This window comes from Oncorhynchus keta, chromosome 34 (genome assembly GCF_023373465.1).
Source record: "Oncorhynchus keta strain PuntledgeMale-10-30-2019 chromosome 34, Oket_V2, whole genome shotgun sequence".
Lineage (NCBI taxonomy): Eukaryota > Metazoa > Chordata > Actinopteri > Salmoniformes > Salmonidae > Oncorhynchus > Oncorhynchus keta.
Window position 1 is genome coordinate 73980822 of NC_068454.1, and position 18105 is coordinate 73998926.

The window sequence follows — 18105 nt, forward strand, 5'->3', positions numbered from 1 at the left end:
AGTAACACAGTAACAGTAATAACACAGGAACAGTCTTGGTAGTATCACAGTAACAGTAAAAATACAGGAACAGTCTTGGTAGTAACACAGTAACAGTAAAAACACAGTAACAGTCTTGGTAGTAACACAGTAACAGTAAAAACACAGAAACAGTAAAAACACAGTAACAGTCTTGGTTGTAACACAGTAACAGTCTTGGTAGTAACACAGTAACAGTAAAAAACACAGTAACAGTCTTGATAGTAACACAGTAACAGTAAAAACACAGTAACAGTCTTGGTAGTATCACAGTAACAGTAAAAATACAGTAACAGTCTTGGTAGTAACACAGTAACAGTCTTGGTAGTAACACAGTAACAGTAAAAATACAGTAACAGTCTTGGTAGTAACACAGTAACAGTCTTGGTAATAACACAGTAACAGTCTTGGTAGTAACACAGTAACAGTGAAAAACACAGTAACCGTCTTGGTAGTAACACAGTAACAGTCTTGGTAGTAACACAGTAACATTCTTGGTAGTAACACAGTAACAGTAAAAATACAGCAACAGTCTTCGTAGTAACACACTAACAGTAATAACACAGGAACAGTCTTGGTAGTAACACAGTAACAGTAAAACCACAGTAGCAGTCTTGGTTGTAACACAGTAACAGTCTTGGTAGTAACACTGTAACAGTCTTGGTAGTAACACAGTAACAGTCTTGGTAGTAACACAGTAAGAGTCTTGGTAGTAACACAGTAACAGTAAAAAAACACAGTAACAGTCTTGGTAGTAACACAGTAAGAGTCTTGGTAGTAACACAGTAACAGTAAAAACACAGTCACAGTCTTGGTAGTAACACAGTAACAGTCTTGGTAGTAACACAGTAACAGTCTTGGTAGTAACACAGTAACAGTAAAAAACACATTAACAGTCTTGGTAGTAACACAGTAACAGCAAAAATACAGCAACAGTCTTGGTAGTAACACAGTAAAAGTAATAACACAGTAACAGTATTGGTAGTAACACAGTAACAGTAAAAACACTGGAACAGTCTTGGTAGTAACACAGTAACAGTCTTGGTAGTAACACAGTAACAGTCTGGGTAGTAACACAGTAACAGTCTCGGTAGTAACACAGTAACAGTCTCGGTAGTAACACAGTAACAGTCTTGGTAGTAACAGTCTTGGCAGTAACTAAATAAACATCAGTAATAGCACCATTAACAACGACATTATCAACATCTAGAAGAGGTGCTTTAAAAGAGGTGCTTTGTTGTCTGTTCTCACCAATGCTGTTTTTCAACAAGACCCCTCCATTTTCAGTGGGGCTGAGAGGGGGTTGAGGAAACCTGAAAGAAAGAGAAAGCGAGAAAGAGAAGGAGAGAAAGAAATGAGATCAGCGGCAGGTAGGCAAGCGGTTAAGAGCGCTGGGCCAGTAACCGAAAGGTCGCTGGTTCAAATCCTCGAGCTGGCTATGTGAAAAATCTGTCAATGTACCCTAAGCAAGGCACTTAACCCTAATTGCTCCTTTAAGTCACTCTGGATAAGAGCGTCTGCTAAATGACTAAAATGTGATCCGTGCTCAGAGGACTGGCTTATTTCAGTGCACACTCAGAGCTGTGTTGACTCACGTGGTGGGGCTGTATGGGTTTCCCCCTCCTCCAGTTAAGATGCTGTTTCCTCTCTTCAGGTCAGATGGAGGTCCTGTCTTCTTCAGCTCATCTACCGCCATCTTGATCACATCTGTCCAGCTTCACACAGCAAAGCCACATCACCACTACAGTTGGTGCTTCATCTTTATCTTCATATCTTCCACCTCTCCTCCTCCCTCCCCATAAACCTCTCTCCTCTCCCACACTCACTTCTCCCTCTCCCAATCCCCTCCTCGCCTCCCCTCCCAAACACTTCTCTCCCCCTCTCCCTCCCTCACTCACTTCTCCCTCTCCCAATCCCCTTCCCAAATCCTTCTCTCCCCCACTCACTTCTCCCTCTCCCAATCCCCTCCTCGCCTCCCCTCCCAAACACTTCTCTCCCCCACTCACTTCTCCCTCTCCCTCTCCCCTCCTCTCCTCTCCTCTCCTCTCCTCTCCTCTCCTCTCCTCTCCTCTCCTCTCCTCTTCCCAAACCCTTCTCTCTCCCTCTCCCTTCTCTCTCCCTCTCCCACACTCACTTCCTCCTCTCCCCGACAGATTGAGCCACCAGTTCGTAGATCTGAGCCCCGCTGTCCCAGGTGAAGATCACGTAGAAAGCCTTACGGTCTGACAGAGGGACAGAAGAGAGGGGGATTGAGATGACATATTCCTGCAGGGTGTGTGTGTGTGTGTGCGGCTCCATGTTGATGATGTTGTGTTTTCTTGAATACCAAATATGGCAGGTGTTGTTGTTGTGGGGGAAGGCCGGAGACAGATGCTCTTTTTGGAAGTCTGTTGCTCTTTTGACTCATGGACCAGACCCTGTGCTGTCAAGTTTCTGAAATACCAGCCTCTTGAGTCATGCCTGAACAGCCTTTGGCCGTGTACATAGGCTGATAGTGCATGGCCATCAGATTACAGGACTGCATAGGGAAAAAGGCAAAGCAGCTAGCAAGGTACTGCTCATTGCTCTTTGTCATGGACAGCCTGGCTGTGTCCATGTATCTGTGAATCTTTGAAATGTTTGAATCCTTCGGGACTGTAATGTGATTTGTGCATTCAAATGAAGTATTTAAAGATGTGCGTGTCTCACCTGTGGCCACCTCTCGGAGGAAGGCAGAGTCTAGTTTGATGATAGGGCTGAGCATCTGCTTTCCCTCCTGAACAGCGATGTTACTCTTACTCTGACACTTCAGCACCATCTTATCATCCTGCTTCTGTAACAGCACCAACAGATCCCCCAGCAACACACACTGCACTTCTGAGAGGGGGCAGGAACAGGGTGGAGAGGAGAGGAGGAGGAGAGTGGGGCAGGAACAGGGTGGAGAGGAGAGGAGGAGGAGGAGGAGGAGAGTGGGGCAGGAACAGGGTAGAGAGGAGAGGAGGAGGAGAGTGGGGCAGGAACAGGGTGGAGAGGAGAGGAGGAGGAGGAGAGTGGGGCAGGAACAGGATGGAGAGGAGAGGAGAGTGGGGAAGGAACAGGGTGGAGAGGAGAGGAGGAGGAGGAGGAGGAGAGTGGGGCATGAACAGGGTAGAGAGGAGGAGGAGAGTGGGGCAGGAACAGGGTGGAGAGGAGAGGAGGAGGAGGAGGAGGAGAGTGGGGCAGGAACAGGGTGGAGAGGAGAGGAGGAGGAGGAGAGTGGGGCAGGAACAGGGTAGAGAGGAGAGGAGGAGGAGAGTGGGGCAGGAACAGGATGGAGAGGAGAGGAGGAGGAGGAGGAGAGTGGGGCAGGAACAGGTAGAGAGGAGAGGAGGAGGAGAGTGGGGCAGGAACAGGATGGAGAGGAGAGGAGGAGGAGAGTGGGGCAGGAACAGGGTGGAGAGGAGAGGAGGAGGAGGAGAGTGGGGCAGGAACAGGGTGGAGAGGAGAGGAGGAGGAGGAGGAGGAGAGTGGGGCAGGAACAGGGTAGAGAGGAGAGGAGGAGGAGAGTGGGGCAGGAACAGGGTGGAGAGGAGAGGAGGAGGAGGAGAGTGGGGCAGGAACAGGATGGAGAGGAGAGAATAGAGTGGGGCAGGAACAGGGTGGAGAGGAGAGGAGGAGGAGGAGGAGGAGAGTGGGGCAGGAACAGGGTAGAGAGGAGAGGAGGAGGAGAGTGGGGCAGGAACAGGGTGGAGAGGAGAGGAGGAGGAGGAGGAGGAGAGTGGGGCAGGAACAGGGTGGAGAGGAGAGGAGGAGGAGGAGAGTGGGGCAGGAACAGGGTAGAGAGGAGAGGAGGAGGAGAGTGGGGCAGGAACAGGATGGAGAGGAGAGGAGGAGGAGGAGGAGAGTGGGGCAGGAACAGGTAGAGAGGAGAGGAGGAGGAGAGTGGGGCAGGAACAGGATGGAGAGGAGAGGAGGAGGAGGAGGAGAGTGGGGCAGGAACAGGTAGAGATGAGAGGAGGAGGAGAGTGGGGCAGGAACAGGGTGGAGAGGAGAGGAGGAGGAGGAGAGTGGGGCAGGAACAGGGTGGAGAGGAGAGGAGGAGGAGGAGAGTGGGGCAGGAACAGGGTAGAGAGGAGAGGAGGAGGAGAGTGGGGCAGGAACAGGGTGGAGAGGAGAGGAGGAGGAGGAGGAGAGTGGGGCAGGAACAGGGTAGAGAGGAGAGGAGGAGGAGAGTGGGGCAGGAACAGGATGGAGAGGAGAGGAGGAGGAGAGTGGGGCAGGAAGTAAACAACAGAATAACAAAAGTTTGGGTTTGTGTAAAATGAAATCAGCCACACGATTGGTTGATACATTAAAACAAACTAATGTTTGTAGAGTTGATAGTGCACCTAAGGTTTTCTCCTTGGTCACTCTCCAGGTCAGAGGCCCCTCATAGATCATCCTTCTCTGGGCCAGGTCAAGGTACTGAGAGAGAAGAGAACAATAGAGACTGATAAAGAATGAGAGAATGGGACAACTGTAGAAAGGATAGCATGAAGAGCACTGGACCACACTCCAAGAAGCCCTCACTATTGTCAGTCACCTTGTACTCCAGGTACAGCTCATTACTGGGTTTGAGTCCTGAGGTGTCCAGCCTGCGCTGATAGTCTTTCAGGGTCTGGAGGGAGAGAGAAAAAACATTTATACTTTCCCTCAGACACTTATAAGAATAGTAGTAGTTTGAGTGTGTCTCACCAGCAGGTTCTCCATCTGTTTGACCTCCTCGTTGACGTGGTTGAGGATCTTCCTACAGCACTCTGCACTCTGCTGAATACTCTCCTTCTCCAAGGTGTCCTCTACAGGAATACACACAACACATGTCACAACACACACACTCTCTCTGTTTATCTGAATGTGAACAGGGAAGGAAAGACACAGACCTGTGCACTTGGCAATGTTTTCCAGCAGTAGGGGGTATTTGGTGAGCCTCTGCATCTCAGTGGGGATGATGTCCTTCAGCTGCAGCCTACGACACTGAGGCCTACTCTCTGCCTCCAGTATGAAGGAGTTGAAACGAGGGTCTTTCTTCTGTCTCATCTTCAGCTGTTCCAGGGCCCACGTCTGGTGACTACAGAACCTAGACGTCAGCTTCTGAAACCACTCACCCTCTGTCCCTCCAAACTAGACAGAGATAGATGGGGACAGAGAAAGTGAGAGAGAGAAAGAGGGAGTGATTAAAAGCTTTCTTTAGGGATCCATTTCCCTAAGTATCCACTTCATATATGGGATGAGGGGGTTAGGCTGAGATGGGGTGAGGGGCAGAGAGAGAGAGGGGGTGAGGGGCAGAGAGAGAGAGGGCAGTGAGGGGCAGAGAGAGATGGGGTGAGGGGCAGAGAGAGAGAGGGCAGTGAGGGGCACAGAGAGATGGGGTGAGGGGCAGAGAGAGAGAGGGCAGTGAGGGGCACAGAGAGATGGGGTGAGGGGCACAGGGAGATGGGGTGAGGGGCAGAGAGAGAGAGCAGTGAGGGGCACAGAGAGATGGGGTGAGGGGCACAGAGAGATGGGGTGAGGGGGCAGAGAGAGGGGGGTGAGGGGCACAGAGAGAGGGGGTGAGGGGCACAGAGAGATGGGGTGAGGGGGCAGAGAGAGGGGGTGAGGGGGCAGAGAGAGGGGGTGAGGGGCACAGAGAGAGGGGGTGAGGGGCAGAGAGAGAGAGGGCAGTGAGGGGCACAGAGAGATGGGGTGAGGGGCAGAGAGAGAGAGAGGGCAGTGAGGGGCACAGAGAGATGGGGTGAGGGGCACAGAAAGAGGGGCTAAGAGGCACAGACAGGGGGAGTGGTGGAAGGTGACCTGTTCCTTACCCTATTGAGTAACGTGGTTCCGATGGCCTTGACGATGAAATTGTGCTGACGCAGCTTCTTCAGGTGCTCGTAGAAAGCATCTGCACAGAAACACACAGGGAACACAGCGGTTGGACTGGGGTAGACAGTCTGTCCGTGGTTGGGTTATTATGGTCAGACTGAGGTCAATTTACGGTTGGGACTCCAGTTACACTAGGGTTCATTTACTAGTGATGAGGGGAAATATTGATACAGTTATATATCAGGACATCATTTTGGAAGGTATGCCGTTTCATTTTGACAGTATCGCAATATTATTTTTGCGCTCGTTGCACCAAAGTTCCAGTGTTTTCCCATCAGAGCTTCTCCATCTTCTTTTTAAATAAGGAGACCATTTGTTTTCAGCACTTATTTCCATGACTGATCAAAACTTGTTTTCTCACGACTCTCTCTTGTCCTTCTGCAGCAGACATATGGTGAGCAGTATGTTTGGAACATGGAATCGCAATAAAATTACAGCATCCAATCGCAATATATATCGTCTGGACACCTAGGCATCGTGGTAACATCGTATCGTGAGGTCTTTGGCAATTCGCCGCCCTACAATTTACAGTGGTCAGACTGACTTCAGCCAGTATCAGAACTGTAGAAGTGCTGTTGTCGGGTAACGGTCACAGCCATGCATTGGCAGTCATGTACTCATACTGTAATTTTGGTTTGTATGTCAGGGGTTAGGCGGTCGTACTGTAGTTGGGGTTACAGTGGCAGTACATTGGTCATGTGGTTGTACTGTAGTTGGGGTTACAGTGGCAGTACATTGGTCATGTGGTTGTACTGTAGCGGGGGTTACGGTTGTACTGTAGACGGGGTTACAGTGGTAGTACATTGGTCATGTGGTTGTACTGTAGCGGGGGTTACGGTCGTCCAGTGGCAGTACATTGGTCATGTGGTTGTACTGTAGTTGGGGTTATGGTCGTCCAGTGGCAGTACATTGGTCATGTGGTTGTACTGTAGCTGGGGTTACGGTCGTCCAGCGGCAGTACATTGGTCATGTGGTTGTACTGTAGTTGGGGTTACGGTCGTCCAGTGGCAGTACATTGGTCATGTGGTTGTACTGTAGTTGGGGTTACGGTCGTCCAGTGGCAGTACATTGGTCATGTGGTTGTACTGTAGCTGGGGTTACGGTCGTCCAGTGGCAGTACATTGGTCATGTGGTTGTACTGTAGCGGGGGTTACGGTCGTCCAGTGGCAGTACATTGGTCATGTGGTTGTACTGTAGTTGGGGTTACAGTGGCAGTACATTGGTCATGTGGTTGTACTGTAGCGGGGGTTACGGTCGTCCAGTGGCAGTACATTGGTCATGTGGTTGTACTGTAGCTGGGGTTACGGTCGTCCAGTGGCAGTACATTGGTCATGTGGTTGTACTGTAGCGGGGGGTTACGGTCGTCCAGTGGCAGTACATTGGTCATGTGGTTGTACTGTAGCGGGGTTACGGTCGTCCAGTGGCAGTACATTAGTCATGTGGTTGTACTGTAGTTGGGGTTACAGTGGCAGTACATTGGTCATGTGGTTGTACTGTAGCGGGGTTACGGTCGTCCAGTGGCAGTACATTGGTCATGTGGTTGTACTGTAGCGGGGTTACGGTCGTCCAGTGGCAGTACATTGGTCATGTGGTTGTACTGTAGTTGGGGTTACGGTCGTACTGTAGTTGGGGTTACGGTCGTCCAGTGGCAGTACATTGGTCATGTGGTTGTACTGTAGCGGGGTTACGGTCGTCCAGTGGCAGTACATTGGTCATGTGGTTGTACTGTAGCGGGGTTACGGTCGTCCAGTGGCAGTACATTGGTCATGTGGTTGTACTGTAGTTGGGGTTACGGTCGTCCAGTGGCAGTACATTGGTCATGTGGTTGTACTGTAGCGGGGTTACGGTCATCCAGTGGCAGTACATTGGTCATGTGGTTGTACTGTAGCGGGGGTTACGGTCGTCCAGTGGCAGTACATTGGTCATGTGGTTGTACTGTAGCGGGGTTACGGTCGTCCAGTGGCAGTACATTGGTCATGTGGTTGTACTGTAGCGGGGGTTACGGTCGTCCAGTGGCAGTACATTGGTCATGTGGTTGTACTGTAGTTGGGGTTACAGTGGCAGTACATTGGTCATGTGGTTGTACTGTAGCGGGGGTTACGGTCGTCCAGTGGCAGTACATTGGTCATGTGGTTGTACTGTAGCTGGGGTTACGGTCGTCCAGTGGCAGTACATTGGTCATGTGGTTGTACTGTAGTTGGGGTTACAGTGGCAGTACATTGGTCATGTGGTTGTACTGTAGCGGGGGTTACGGTCGTCCAGTGGCAGTACATTGGTCATGTGGTTGTACTGTAGTTGGGGTTACAGTGGCAGTACATTGGTCATGTGGTTGTACTGTAGCTGGGGTTACAGTGGCAGTACATTGGTCATGTGGTTGTACTGTAGTTGGGGTTACGGTCGTCCAGTGGCAGTACATTGGTCATGTGGTTGTACTGTAGCGGGGGTTACGGTCGTCCAGTGGCAGTACATTGGTCATGTGGTTGTACTGTAGTTGGGGTTACGGTCGTCCAGTGGCAGTACATTGGTCATGTGGTTGTACTGTAGCGGGGGTTACGGTCGTCCAGTGGCAGTACATTGGTCATGTGGTTGTACTGTAGTTGGGGTTACAGTGGCAGTACATTGGTCATGTGGTTGTACTGTAGCTGGGGTTACGGTCGTCCAGTGGCAGTACATTGGTCATGTGGTTGTACTGTAGTTGGGGTTACGGTCGTCCAGTGGCAGTACATTGGTCATGTGGTTGTACTGTAGCGGGGGTTACGGTCGTCCAGTGGCAGTACATTGGTCATGTGGTTGTACTGTAGCGGGGGTTACGGTCGTCCAGTGGCAGTACATTGGTCATGTGGTTGTACTGTAGCGGGGGTTACGGTCGTCCAGTGGCAGTACATTGGTCATGTGGTTGTACTGTAGTTGGGGTTACGGTCGTCCAGTGGCAGTACATTGGTCATGTGGTTGTACTGTAGCGGGGGTTACGGTCGTCCAGTGGCAGTACATTGGTCATGTGGTTGTACTGTAGTTGGGGTTACAGTGACAGTACATTGGTCATGTGGTTGTACTGTAGCGGGGGTTACGGTCGTCCAGTGGCAGTACATTGGTCATGTGGTTGTACTGTAGCGGTGGTTACGGTCGTCCAGTGGCAGTACATTGGTCATGTGGTTGTACTGTAGTTGGGGTTACAGTGGCAGTACATTGGTCATGTGGTTGTACTGTAGTTGGGGTTACAGTGGCAGTACATTGGTCATGTGGTTGTACTGTAGCGGGGGTTACGGTCGTCCAGTGGCAGTACATTGGTCACGTGGTTGTACTGTAGTTGGGGTTACGGTCGTCCAGTGGCAGTACATTGGTCATGTGGTTGTACTGTAGTTGGGGTTACGGTCGTCCAGTGGCAGTACATTGGTCATGTGGTTGTACTGTAGCGGGGGTTACGGTCGTCCAGTGGCAGTACATTGGTCATGTGGTTGTACTGTAGCGGGGGTTACGGTCGTCCAGTGGCAGTACATTGGTCATGTGGTTGTACTGTAGCGGGGGTTACGGTCGTCCAGTGGCAGTACATTGGTCATGTGGTTGTACTGTAGCGGGGGTTATGGTGATACTACGGTCAAGCAGTGGTGGAACCGTACTCACAGTGCATGTCTATGATCTCGTCCAGGCTGGGGAAGATGGTGGCCAGCTCTGTGGCGGTCATGAGTTCCTCTCTCTCCAGAGGCTTCCAGAACACTGTCTGCAGAACACTCAGCATGCGCACGTGGGCGTGCTCCGTCGCAAACAACTCTGAGAGAGAGAGAGAGAGAGAGAGAGAGAGAGAGAGAGAGAGAGAGAGAGAGATTCCTCTAGTGCCAATTCATTCTCAATATTTTGCATCAGATGAGTAGCAGCTCAATGTTACACCTCAATTACTTCTAATGGATCCCTCCATCCCCCACCCCTCCCCTCCCCCCGTCCCTCCTCACCGTTGATGACCTCCTGCCGCTTGGTCTCCTTCTTGCTGAGGTCTTTGAGGGTGTCTGGGGGGGTGTGTTCTCTCCAGTTGGGCGGGTCCTGCTCCAGCTCCAGGAGGCGAGGGTCCTGTTCCTCCTGCTGGGGGGTGGGGCCAGAGACGGAAAGACCTGGGAGCACACCCTCGGACAGTAACACCCCTTCATCAACACTGATAGAAGAGAGGAGGACAGAGGAGGAGGAGAGGGGCAGGTATAAGGGTATGGGGATAAAGGGTATGGGCAATATTATGAAAAGAGTCTAACGCGAAGCTAGAAAACCTGCTTGGGTTGAGAAGCACTTGGATTGGGACATTATGCTATTGGCTGATTCAAAGTCTACATAATCCACACACAGCACTTACATTACACGTAGTTACAGTTAGTACTGTAGCCCTGACTAAGAAAATAACTCAATCTCTGACCCTCCTCCTCCAGTCAAGCTGTGTCACTCAGCATGGATCTCTTCCTGTCTTAATGAAGCTGCTGGGGACACAGTGGAAGAAGCTTCCATTCACTCTCACTCAGCCTTTCTGTCTGTTAGACATCAGACAGTCAGTAAAGCAAAGTTAGTTGGGCAGTAATATCAGCCTGTCCATGAATCCATCAGCCTGTCCATCAGTTACTATAGTCAGTCAGTCTGCCTGTCCATCAGTTACTATAGTCAGTCAGTCTGCCTGTCCATCAGTTACTATAGTCAGTCAGTCTGCCTGTCCATCAGTTACTATAGTCAGTCAGTCAGCCTGTCCATCAGCTACTATACTATAGTCAGTCAGTCAGCCTGTCCATCAGTTACTATACTATAGTCAGTCAGTCAGCCTGTCCATCAGTTACTATAGTCAGTCAGTCAGCCTGTCCATCAGTTACTATAGTCAGTCAGTCAGCCTGTCCATCAGTTACTATAGTCTTTCAGTCTGCCTGTCCATCAGTTACTATAGTCAGTCAGTCTGCCTGTCCATCAGTTACTATAGTCAGTCAGTCTGCCTGTCCATCAGTTACTATAGTCAGTCAGTCAGCCTGTCCATCAGTTACTATAGTCAGTCTGCCTGTCCATCAGTTACTATAGTCAGTCAGTCTGCCTGTCCATCAGTTACTATAGTCAGTCAGTCAGCCTGTCCATCAGTTACTATAGTCAGTCAGTCAGCCTGTCCATCAGTTACTATAGTCAGTCAATCTGCCTGTCCATCAGTTACTATAGTCAGTCAGTCAGCCTGTCCATCAGTTACTATAGTCAGTCAGTCAGCCTGTCCATCAGTTACTATAGTCAGTCAGTCAGCCTGTCCATCAGTTACTATAGTCAGTGGGTCAGTCTGCCTGTCCATCAGTTACTATAGTCAGTCAATCTGCCTGTCCATCAGTTACTATAGTCAGGCAGCCTGTCCATCAGTTACTATAGTCAGTCAGTCAGTCTGCCTGTCCATCAGTTACTATACTATAGTCAGTCAATCTGTCTGTCCATCAGTTACTATAGTCAGTCAGCCTGTCCATCAGTTACTATAGTCAGTCAGTCTGCCTGTCCATCAGTTACTATAGTCAGTCAGTCTGCCTGTCCATCAGTTACTATAGTCAGTCTGCCTGTCCATCAGTTACTATAGTCAGTCAGTCTGGCTGTCCGTCCATCAGTTACTATAGTCAGTCAGTCTGGCTGTCCGTCCATCAGTTAGTAGTCATTCAGTCAGTTTGTCCGTCCATCAGCTAGTACAGTCAGTCAGTCAGCCTGTCCATCAGTTAGTATAGTCAGTCAGTCAGTCTGCCTGTCCATCAGTTACTATAGTCAGTCTGCCTGTCCATCAGTTACTATAGTCAGTCTGCCTGTCCATCAGTTACTATAGTCAGTCAGTCTGCCCGTCCATCAGTTACTATACTATAGTCAGTCAATCTGCCTGTCCATCAGTTACTATAGTCAGTCTGCCTGTCCATCAGTTACTATAGTCAGTCAGTCTGCCCGTCCATCAGTTACTATACTATAGTCAGTCAATCTGCCTGTCCATCAGTTACTATAGTCAGGCAGCCTGTCCATCAGTTACTATAGTCAGGCAGCCTGTCCATCAGTTACTATAGTCAGTCAGTCAGTCAGTCTGCCTGTCCATCAGTTACTATAGTCAGTCAGTCTGCCTGTCCATCAGTTACTATACTATAGTCAGTCAATCTGCCTGTCCATCAGTTACTATAGTCAGTCAGCCTGTCCATCAGTTACTATAGTCAGTCAGTCTGCCTGTCCATCAGTTACTATAGTCAGTCAGTCTGCCTGTCCATCAGTTACTATAGTCAGTCAGTCTGCCTGTCCATCAGTTACTATAGTCAGTCAGTCTGCCTGTCCATCAGTTACTATAGTCAGTCTGCCTGTCCATCAGTTACTATAGTCAGTCAGTCTGGCTGTCCGTCCATCAGTTACTATAGTCAGTCAGTCTGGCTGTCCGTTCATCAGTTAGTAGTCATTCAGTCAGTCTGTCCGTCCATCAGTTAGTAGTCATTCAGTCAGTTTGTCTGTCCATCAGTTAGTATAGTCAGTCAGTCAGCCTGTCTGTCAGTTAGTATAGTCAGTCAGTCTGCCTGCCTATCCATCAGTTAGTGTAGTCAGTCAGTCAGCCTGCCTGTCCATCAGTTAGTATAGTCAGTCTGCCTGTCCATCAGTTACTATAGTCAGTCAGTCTGGCTGTCCGTCCATCAGTTACTATAGTCAGTCAGTCTGGCTGTCCGTCCATCAGTTAGTAGTCATTCAGTCAGTCTGTCCGTCCATCAGTTAGTAGTCATTCAGTCAGTTTGTCCGTCCATCAGTTAGTATAGTCAGTCAGTCAGCCTGTCTGTCAGTTAGTATAGTCAGTCAGTCTGCCTGCCTATCCATCAGTTAGTGTAGTCAGTCAGTCAGTCTGCTTGTCCATCAGTTAGTATAGTCAGTCAGTCAGCCTGCCTGCCTGTCCATTAGTTAGTATAGTCAGTCAGTCTGCTTGTCCATCAGTCAGTATAGTCAGTCAGCCTGCCTTTCCATCAGTTAGTATAGGCAGTCTGCCTGACCATCAGTTAGTATAGTCAGTCAGTCAGTCTGCCTGACCATCAGTTAGTATAGTCAGCCAGTCTGTTTGAAAATCAGTTAGTATAGTCAGTCTGCCTGCCTGTCCATCAGTTAGTATAGTCAGTCAGTCCGTCCATCAGTAGTACCCAGTCAGTCTGCCTGCCTGTCCATCAATTAGTATAGTCAGTCTGCCTGCTTGTCCATCAGTTAGTATAGTCAGTCAGTCAGTCCGTCCATCCATCAGTAGTACCCAGTCAGTCTGCCTGCCTGTCCATCAGTTAGTATAGTCAACCATAGTCAACCAGAAGGTTGCAAGTTCAAACCCCCGAGCTGACAAGGTACAAATCTGTCGTTCTGCCCCTGAACAGGCAGTTAACCCACTGTTCCTAGGCCGTCATTGAAAATAAGAATTTGTTCTTAACTGACTTGTCTAGTTAAATAAAGGTCAAATAAAAATAAAATAAAATCAGTGACTCTGTCCATCTGTGGCTGTGCTCCTCTCTCTCCCCCGGTGAGAGAAGGGGGGGTAGGGGTCTGCCTTACGAGGGGTGGGGAGAGGTCGGGGAGGAGTGTGCTGCCGTGGCGGCGGCTTGCAGGTCCACGTCGCTACGGGAACGTGACTGTTTGGCCCGGGAGGAGCCACGGCGACGGGAGGAATGTCTGTCCACACGAGCACTCTCACTGCGTCCTACACGCCTGGGGAGGGATGTAGGGAGGGAGGAGGAGAGTACATTGAGGGAAGGGAGAGAGGAGAGAGAGAGGAGAGCCAGTGGGTGGGAAAAATACAAGGAGGATGGTAGTATAAGGAGGAAGGCAGGGGAGGAAGTAGAGAGACAGACGGGGTGAGGAGTACAGGAACCACAAGGAAATGGTCCAAAAGACCAAACCAAAGAGTACGGAGTGGAACAACAAAGACAGGGGAGATATTAGGATAAAGTGGATCCAAGCAGGAGAACCATTACAGAGGAAGTCAATGTGATGTCAAAGGAATGTAGAGGATCAAAAGAAAAGAACACAAGAGATGTGACAGAGAATGGATGGTTAGACTCAGGAGCATAGAGACACTCCACACAGTCCTGGGTTACTGCTTAATGACTAGCCCTATCAGAAACACATTGGAAGCCCATCTACCTCAACACTATAAGTTAAGAAAGCGGTCCTTAGTAACATCTCAGCGTGTCTGTGTACCAAGGCCTTTCAATTACGCAGTGTTAAATGGCAATCAATTGGGCTTATCAACCCTCCAATCTCACACACACACTGACAAGAAGACTATTACTCTCTAACATCACAGCCCACTCATGTCACTTCAAGGTACAGGATAAACAATACTTAGCCATGCAGTGAGAGAGTGTGTGTGTGTGTGTGTGTGTGTGTGTGTGTGTGTGTGTGTGGTGTGTGTGTGTGTGTGTGTGTGTGTGTGCAGTAATGCAGGATGGACTGTGTGTGTGTGTGTCAATATGAGGCCCAGTGCGTAATGCAGGATCCGTGTTATCCCAGTGCGTGTCCGTATCCCTGTCGCAGAGAAGTAGAAACCCACCTTGTCTTGCGTCTGTAAAAACACAGGACAGGACAGTTACATAACCACCACAACCATTCAACAGTAACACACCCCCTTTCTACAAACCTCCAACTCTCCCCATCAACCGCTGCAGCACACGGACAGAGCCGAGCAGCACTGAACGCACTGTAAAACCACAGAAAGCAAAGCACGCCCACAAACACAAGACGTCAGCTGTCCTGAACATGGTACCACATGAAGCCCTGTGAAGACTGGACAACAGAACATAGCGGAACCCTATAGAACCACACACACTGATGCCTTCTGCAAGCAACAGACATGAAAGTGAACCAGACCTCACTGCTTGACCTACAGTAGGACTGGGATAAAGCCGACAGCAGACAAATCTAAAGCTGGACCGCACGACTGAAGCACAGTAAAAGTCAACTTAATGAACTTAAGCCTGTAGAGATACAATGCTGTACAAACCAAATATAGCACAATGAATGCCCAAATCAGACAGACGCACAACCCCAGACAACATAACAACAACGTTATACCAGCTTTCCCCAGCTCTGGTACTTGAGTCTAGCCTGCAGACACACAGACAAGATGACACACTACAGTACAATGTTAACTATTATACACTTAACTTGCTCTGAACAACTGAGCAGAGTCAGTATCGCACAAACAAGGAGACAGCAGTGGTGCTTTGGAACAGGAGCAAACAAACATGAAAAATGGACACACAGAGAGAAAGTGGAGAACAGGTAAACAAAACAAGAGATTTGTGGTAGAGGAGAAGGGAGGAGGAGGGGTTGGGGGCTGGAGGGGAAGACCAGGTCCCTGTAGTCCCAGTAAGGGTCCATCTCCAAATGCTGGGTGGGTCTTAGTGATGTTCGCTACATGGAGTTGCTCTGGCAGGGCAGGGTTAAGGTGTGGTAGGTAGGCTAGGCAGCACAGTACACAGCAGGGACGGACGGAGACACTGAGGGAGTTTTACCACGCTTCCTCGGCCTTAGCATAGCCACTGACCCCTAACCTTTTTAAACTGTTTGACTATGTTCAACTCTACCTAAAGGTGTTGGGTCTATGTTGGTCTTTGGTTTTATACATCTCATCTACTCCTTCTCTTTACCTCTCTCTTCCTCTATTTATCCCTTTCCCTTACTACCTCTCTCTCTCACCTGTCTTTGTCCAGGTTTTCCTCCAGGGGGGGTTCATTGGGTGAGGGGGGCTCCCATATAGCCAGCCCCCCTGCCATCCCCGCGGGGGACACCTCGCCCCCCTCCGCCACCAACTGGGGGTCCGAACGACTGCTGAACAGACCTGGGAGAGGGAAAAAAGCACACATCAGATTCACCTCACTGAACACACCCTAAGTTAGGTTGGGTGTTGCTATGCTACCATGTAGCCATCCAATCAGCCTTACCTATCTCGCTGTGGGAGAAGTCTGGGCTGGAGGTCACACTGATGTGAACCCCTGAGCCCTCGCTGACCTCCAAACCCTGATGGGGGGAGGATCCTGTGGAAACAGACTTCCTGTTTAATGCTGGAGGAGCAGCATCAGGGGCGGAGGAGCCTCGAGAGAGAGCGAGGCCGCTGGAAACCTTACGCTCCTGATTCACCTTCTCTTTATCCACTGAGAGAGAGAGAGAGAGAGGTAGAGAAATAGATAGTAAAAGGGATGACATTGAGAAAAAAAAGAGTCAAAACAGTCAATCATTTCCATGAGAGAAAGAAACAGACAGAGAGGACGATTATAGGGCAGTCAGTCAATCTGTGGTGAGAGAGGAGGGTTAATCATTCTCAGGGTGGGGACAGTTTTGTGTTCACAACCCAACGACAGACTGACCGTGTGTGTGTGTGTGTGTGTGTGTGTGTGTGTGTGTGTGTGTGTGTGTGTGTGTGTGTGTGTGTGTGTGAGAGTGAGAGTGAGAGTGAGAGAGAGAGAGAGAGAGAGAGAGAGAGCTGGGCGAGATGGACAAAAATCCATGTTGTGTTAAATTGACTAATTGTTTCGATAATGATAAATCAGCAATAAATCATGTTTGGGGGAGGTGCTAGAGCTGGGCGAGATGGACAAAATGTGATAATGTGATGAATGTAACTATTTTGCTCAATAACAATAAATAGCCTACAACAATAAAACTAAAAGTTTTAAAGGGACAGTTAGGCTACTTTACATTAGCGGGAGGGCTTTTGACCATTTAGTTCCAGTGCCAAGTAAGTCAACTGCGATAGCAGTGGGAACTCAAAACACTTAGCTAGTGATGTTGTTGCTATATAGACATGTAGGCTAATTGATTAATTTATCAGTAAATGTATTGTATACATTGTATAGCAAAATCACAGATTTTCATTTTTTTCGCCCAAGCTCTAGTGTGTGTGTATGTGGTTAGTCCATCTATTAAAACACCAATGATTACACCTAGACGCAAAACAGTAAGTCAACAACTCAAAAACTTGCCATTCCCCTCGGCCCCTTCCGGGTTTGATTTGATACATGCAAACATGCATTGGGGTTGATTAGTAAGGACTAAACCATTCTAGAGATAAAGGGGTGGGGAAGAGGAGATGAGAGCCAGACGGTGGTACCTTCAGCCTCCACTTTAGGAAGTTTGACCTCAGCTGAAAGAAGAACACAGGGCAAGACAACGGGTTCTTTTTAATTCTACAATGACTTTGTCTTATACAGGCACTACGGTCATTCTGGTAGACCCACTTTTAGATGGTGATCGATAATCAAACACCTGACATAGCTTATACTATATGTCATCCATTCTGTTTCTCTGTACCTTCAGTATGCAGTGTGTATTTAGTAGTGCATAGAGTATGTATTTACTGTAAATATTTGTGTGTTGTTTTTTAACTACTTAAGGAAGACAAACTAATTTCTCCTTGGGTATTGAAAAAGTACAATCTCATCTCATATTATGACACTACTGGCACGTACTGCTGCCAGCAATCCAGCCACCGGCGGCGCTGAGGATGTTGGGAAAACCCCCCTTCGGTTTAGATTTAGTGGACTCCTCACTCTTCTTATTCTGAGAGGGAGATGGAGGAAGAAAGACAAAGATGATGACAAGAACAGTCTAATAATACTGGATAGGTTGGTGTGTGGTATGGAGTGTGGACTCCAGACAGAGAGACAGAGAGACAGACAGACAGACTCACCTTCCCAAGGGGTCTCCTGAAGAACCCTCTGGACTTCTTACTGTCAGCTACCCTGGACTTCACTCCTAGGTGCTTCATGTAGAAGGCCACTGCTGCAAAGATCGAAGAACTGGAGGGCGAGAGAGATCTCTGTAAAGTTAGTGGTGATGAAAGTACATGCTGTATAAATGCATATATATTGGCATTGCAATAGAAACAGTAATGATACACTATTATAGAGGATGCTAAAGCATGAGCTGTAAATAAAAATAATAGGAGTGAAAGAGAGGGAGAGTAGGGCTGGGGTTGAGATGAGAAAAGGGGTGGGATTGAGATGAGAAAAGGGGTGGGGTTGAAATGAGAAAAGGGGTGGGGTTGAAATGAGAAAAGGGGTGGGGTTGAGAGGAGATGAGAAAAGGGGTGGGGTTGAAATGAGAAAAGGGGTGGGGTTGAGATGAGTAAAGGGGTGGGGTTGAGATGAGAAACAGGGTGGGGTTGAAATGAGAAACGGGGTGGGGTTGAGATGAGAAACGGGGTGGGGTTGAGATGAGAAACGGGGTGGGGTTGAGATGAGAAACGGGGTGGGG

At 49.0% G+C, this 18105-nt stretch overlaps 1 protein-coding gene across 5 annotated transcripts in view; it reads right to left on the reverse strand.

The window, feature by feature from the left end:
* The window catches only part of LOC118367665 (rho guanine nucleotide exchange factor 1-like), a 73856-nt gene that overhangs the window by 11012 nt on the left and 44739 nt on the right, over positions 1-18105 (reverse strand). For 2 of the 5 annotated variants that reach the window (XM_052494743.1, XM_052494740.1), the window contains exons 9-26: positions 17540-17648; positions 17319-17409; positions 16961-16993; positions 15795-16004; positions 15550-15691; positions 14402-14413; positions 13405-13557; positions 9825-10021; positions 9499-9645; positions 5817-5896; positions 4896-5136; positions 4711-4811; positions 4559-4633; positions 4365-4440; positions 2707-2874; positions 2153-2240; positions 1614-1733; positions 1270-1331 (exon numbers count right to left, since the gene is read on the reverse strand). In XM_052494743.1, the coding sequence (XP_052350703.1) occupies positions 1270-1331; positions 1614-1733; positions 2153-2240; positions 2707-2874; positions 4365-4440; positions 4559-4633; positions 4711-4811; positions 4896-5136; positions 5817-5896; positions 9499-9645; positions 9825-10021; positions 13405-13557; positions 14402-14413; positions 15550-15691; positions 15795-16004; positions 16961-16993; positions 17319-17409; positions 17540-17648 (2105 nt within the window). The remainder of the gene's footprint in view (positions 1-1269; positions 1332-1613; positions 1734-2152; positions 2241-2706; positions 2875-4364; positions 4441-4558; positions 4634-4710; positions 4812-4895; positions 5137-5816; positions 5897-9498; positions 9646-9824; positions 10022-13404; positions 13558-14401; positions 14414-15549; positions 15692-15794; positions 16005-16960; positions 16994-17318; positions 17410-17539; positions 17649-18105) is intronic. The other 3 variants (XM_052494742.1, XM_052494741.1, XM_052494744.1) reach the window with 3 other exon arrangements.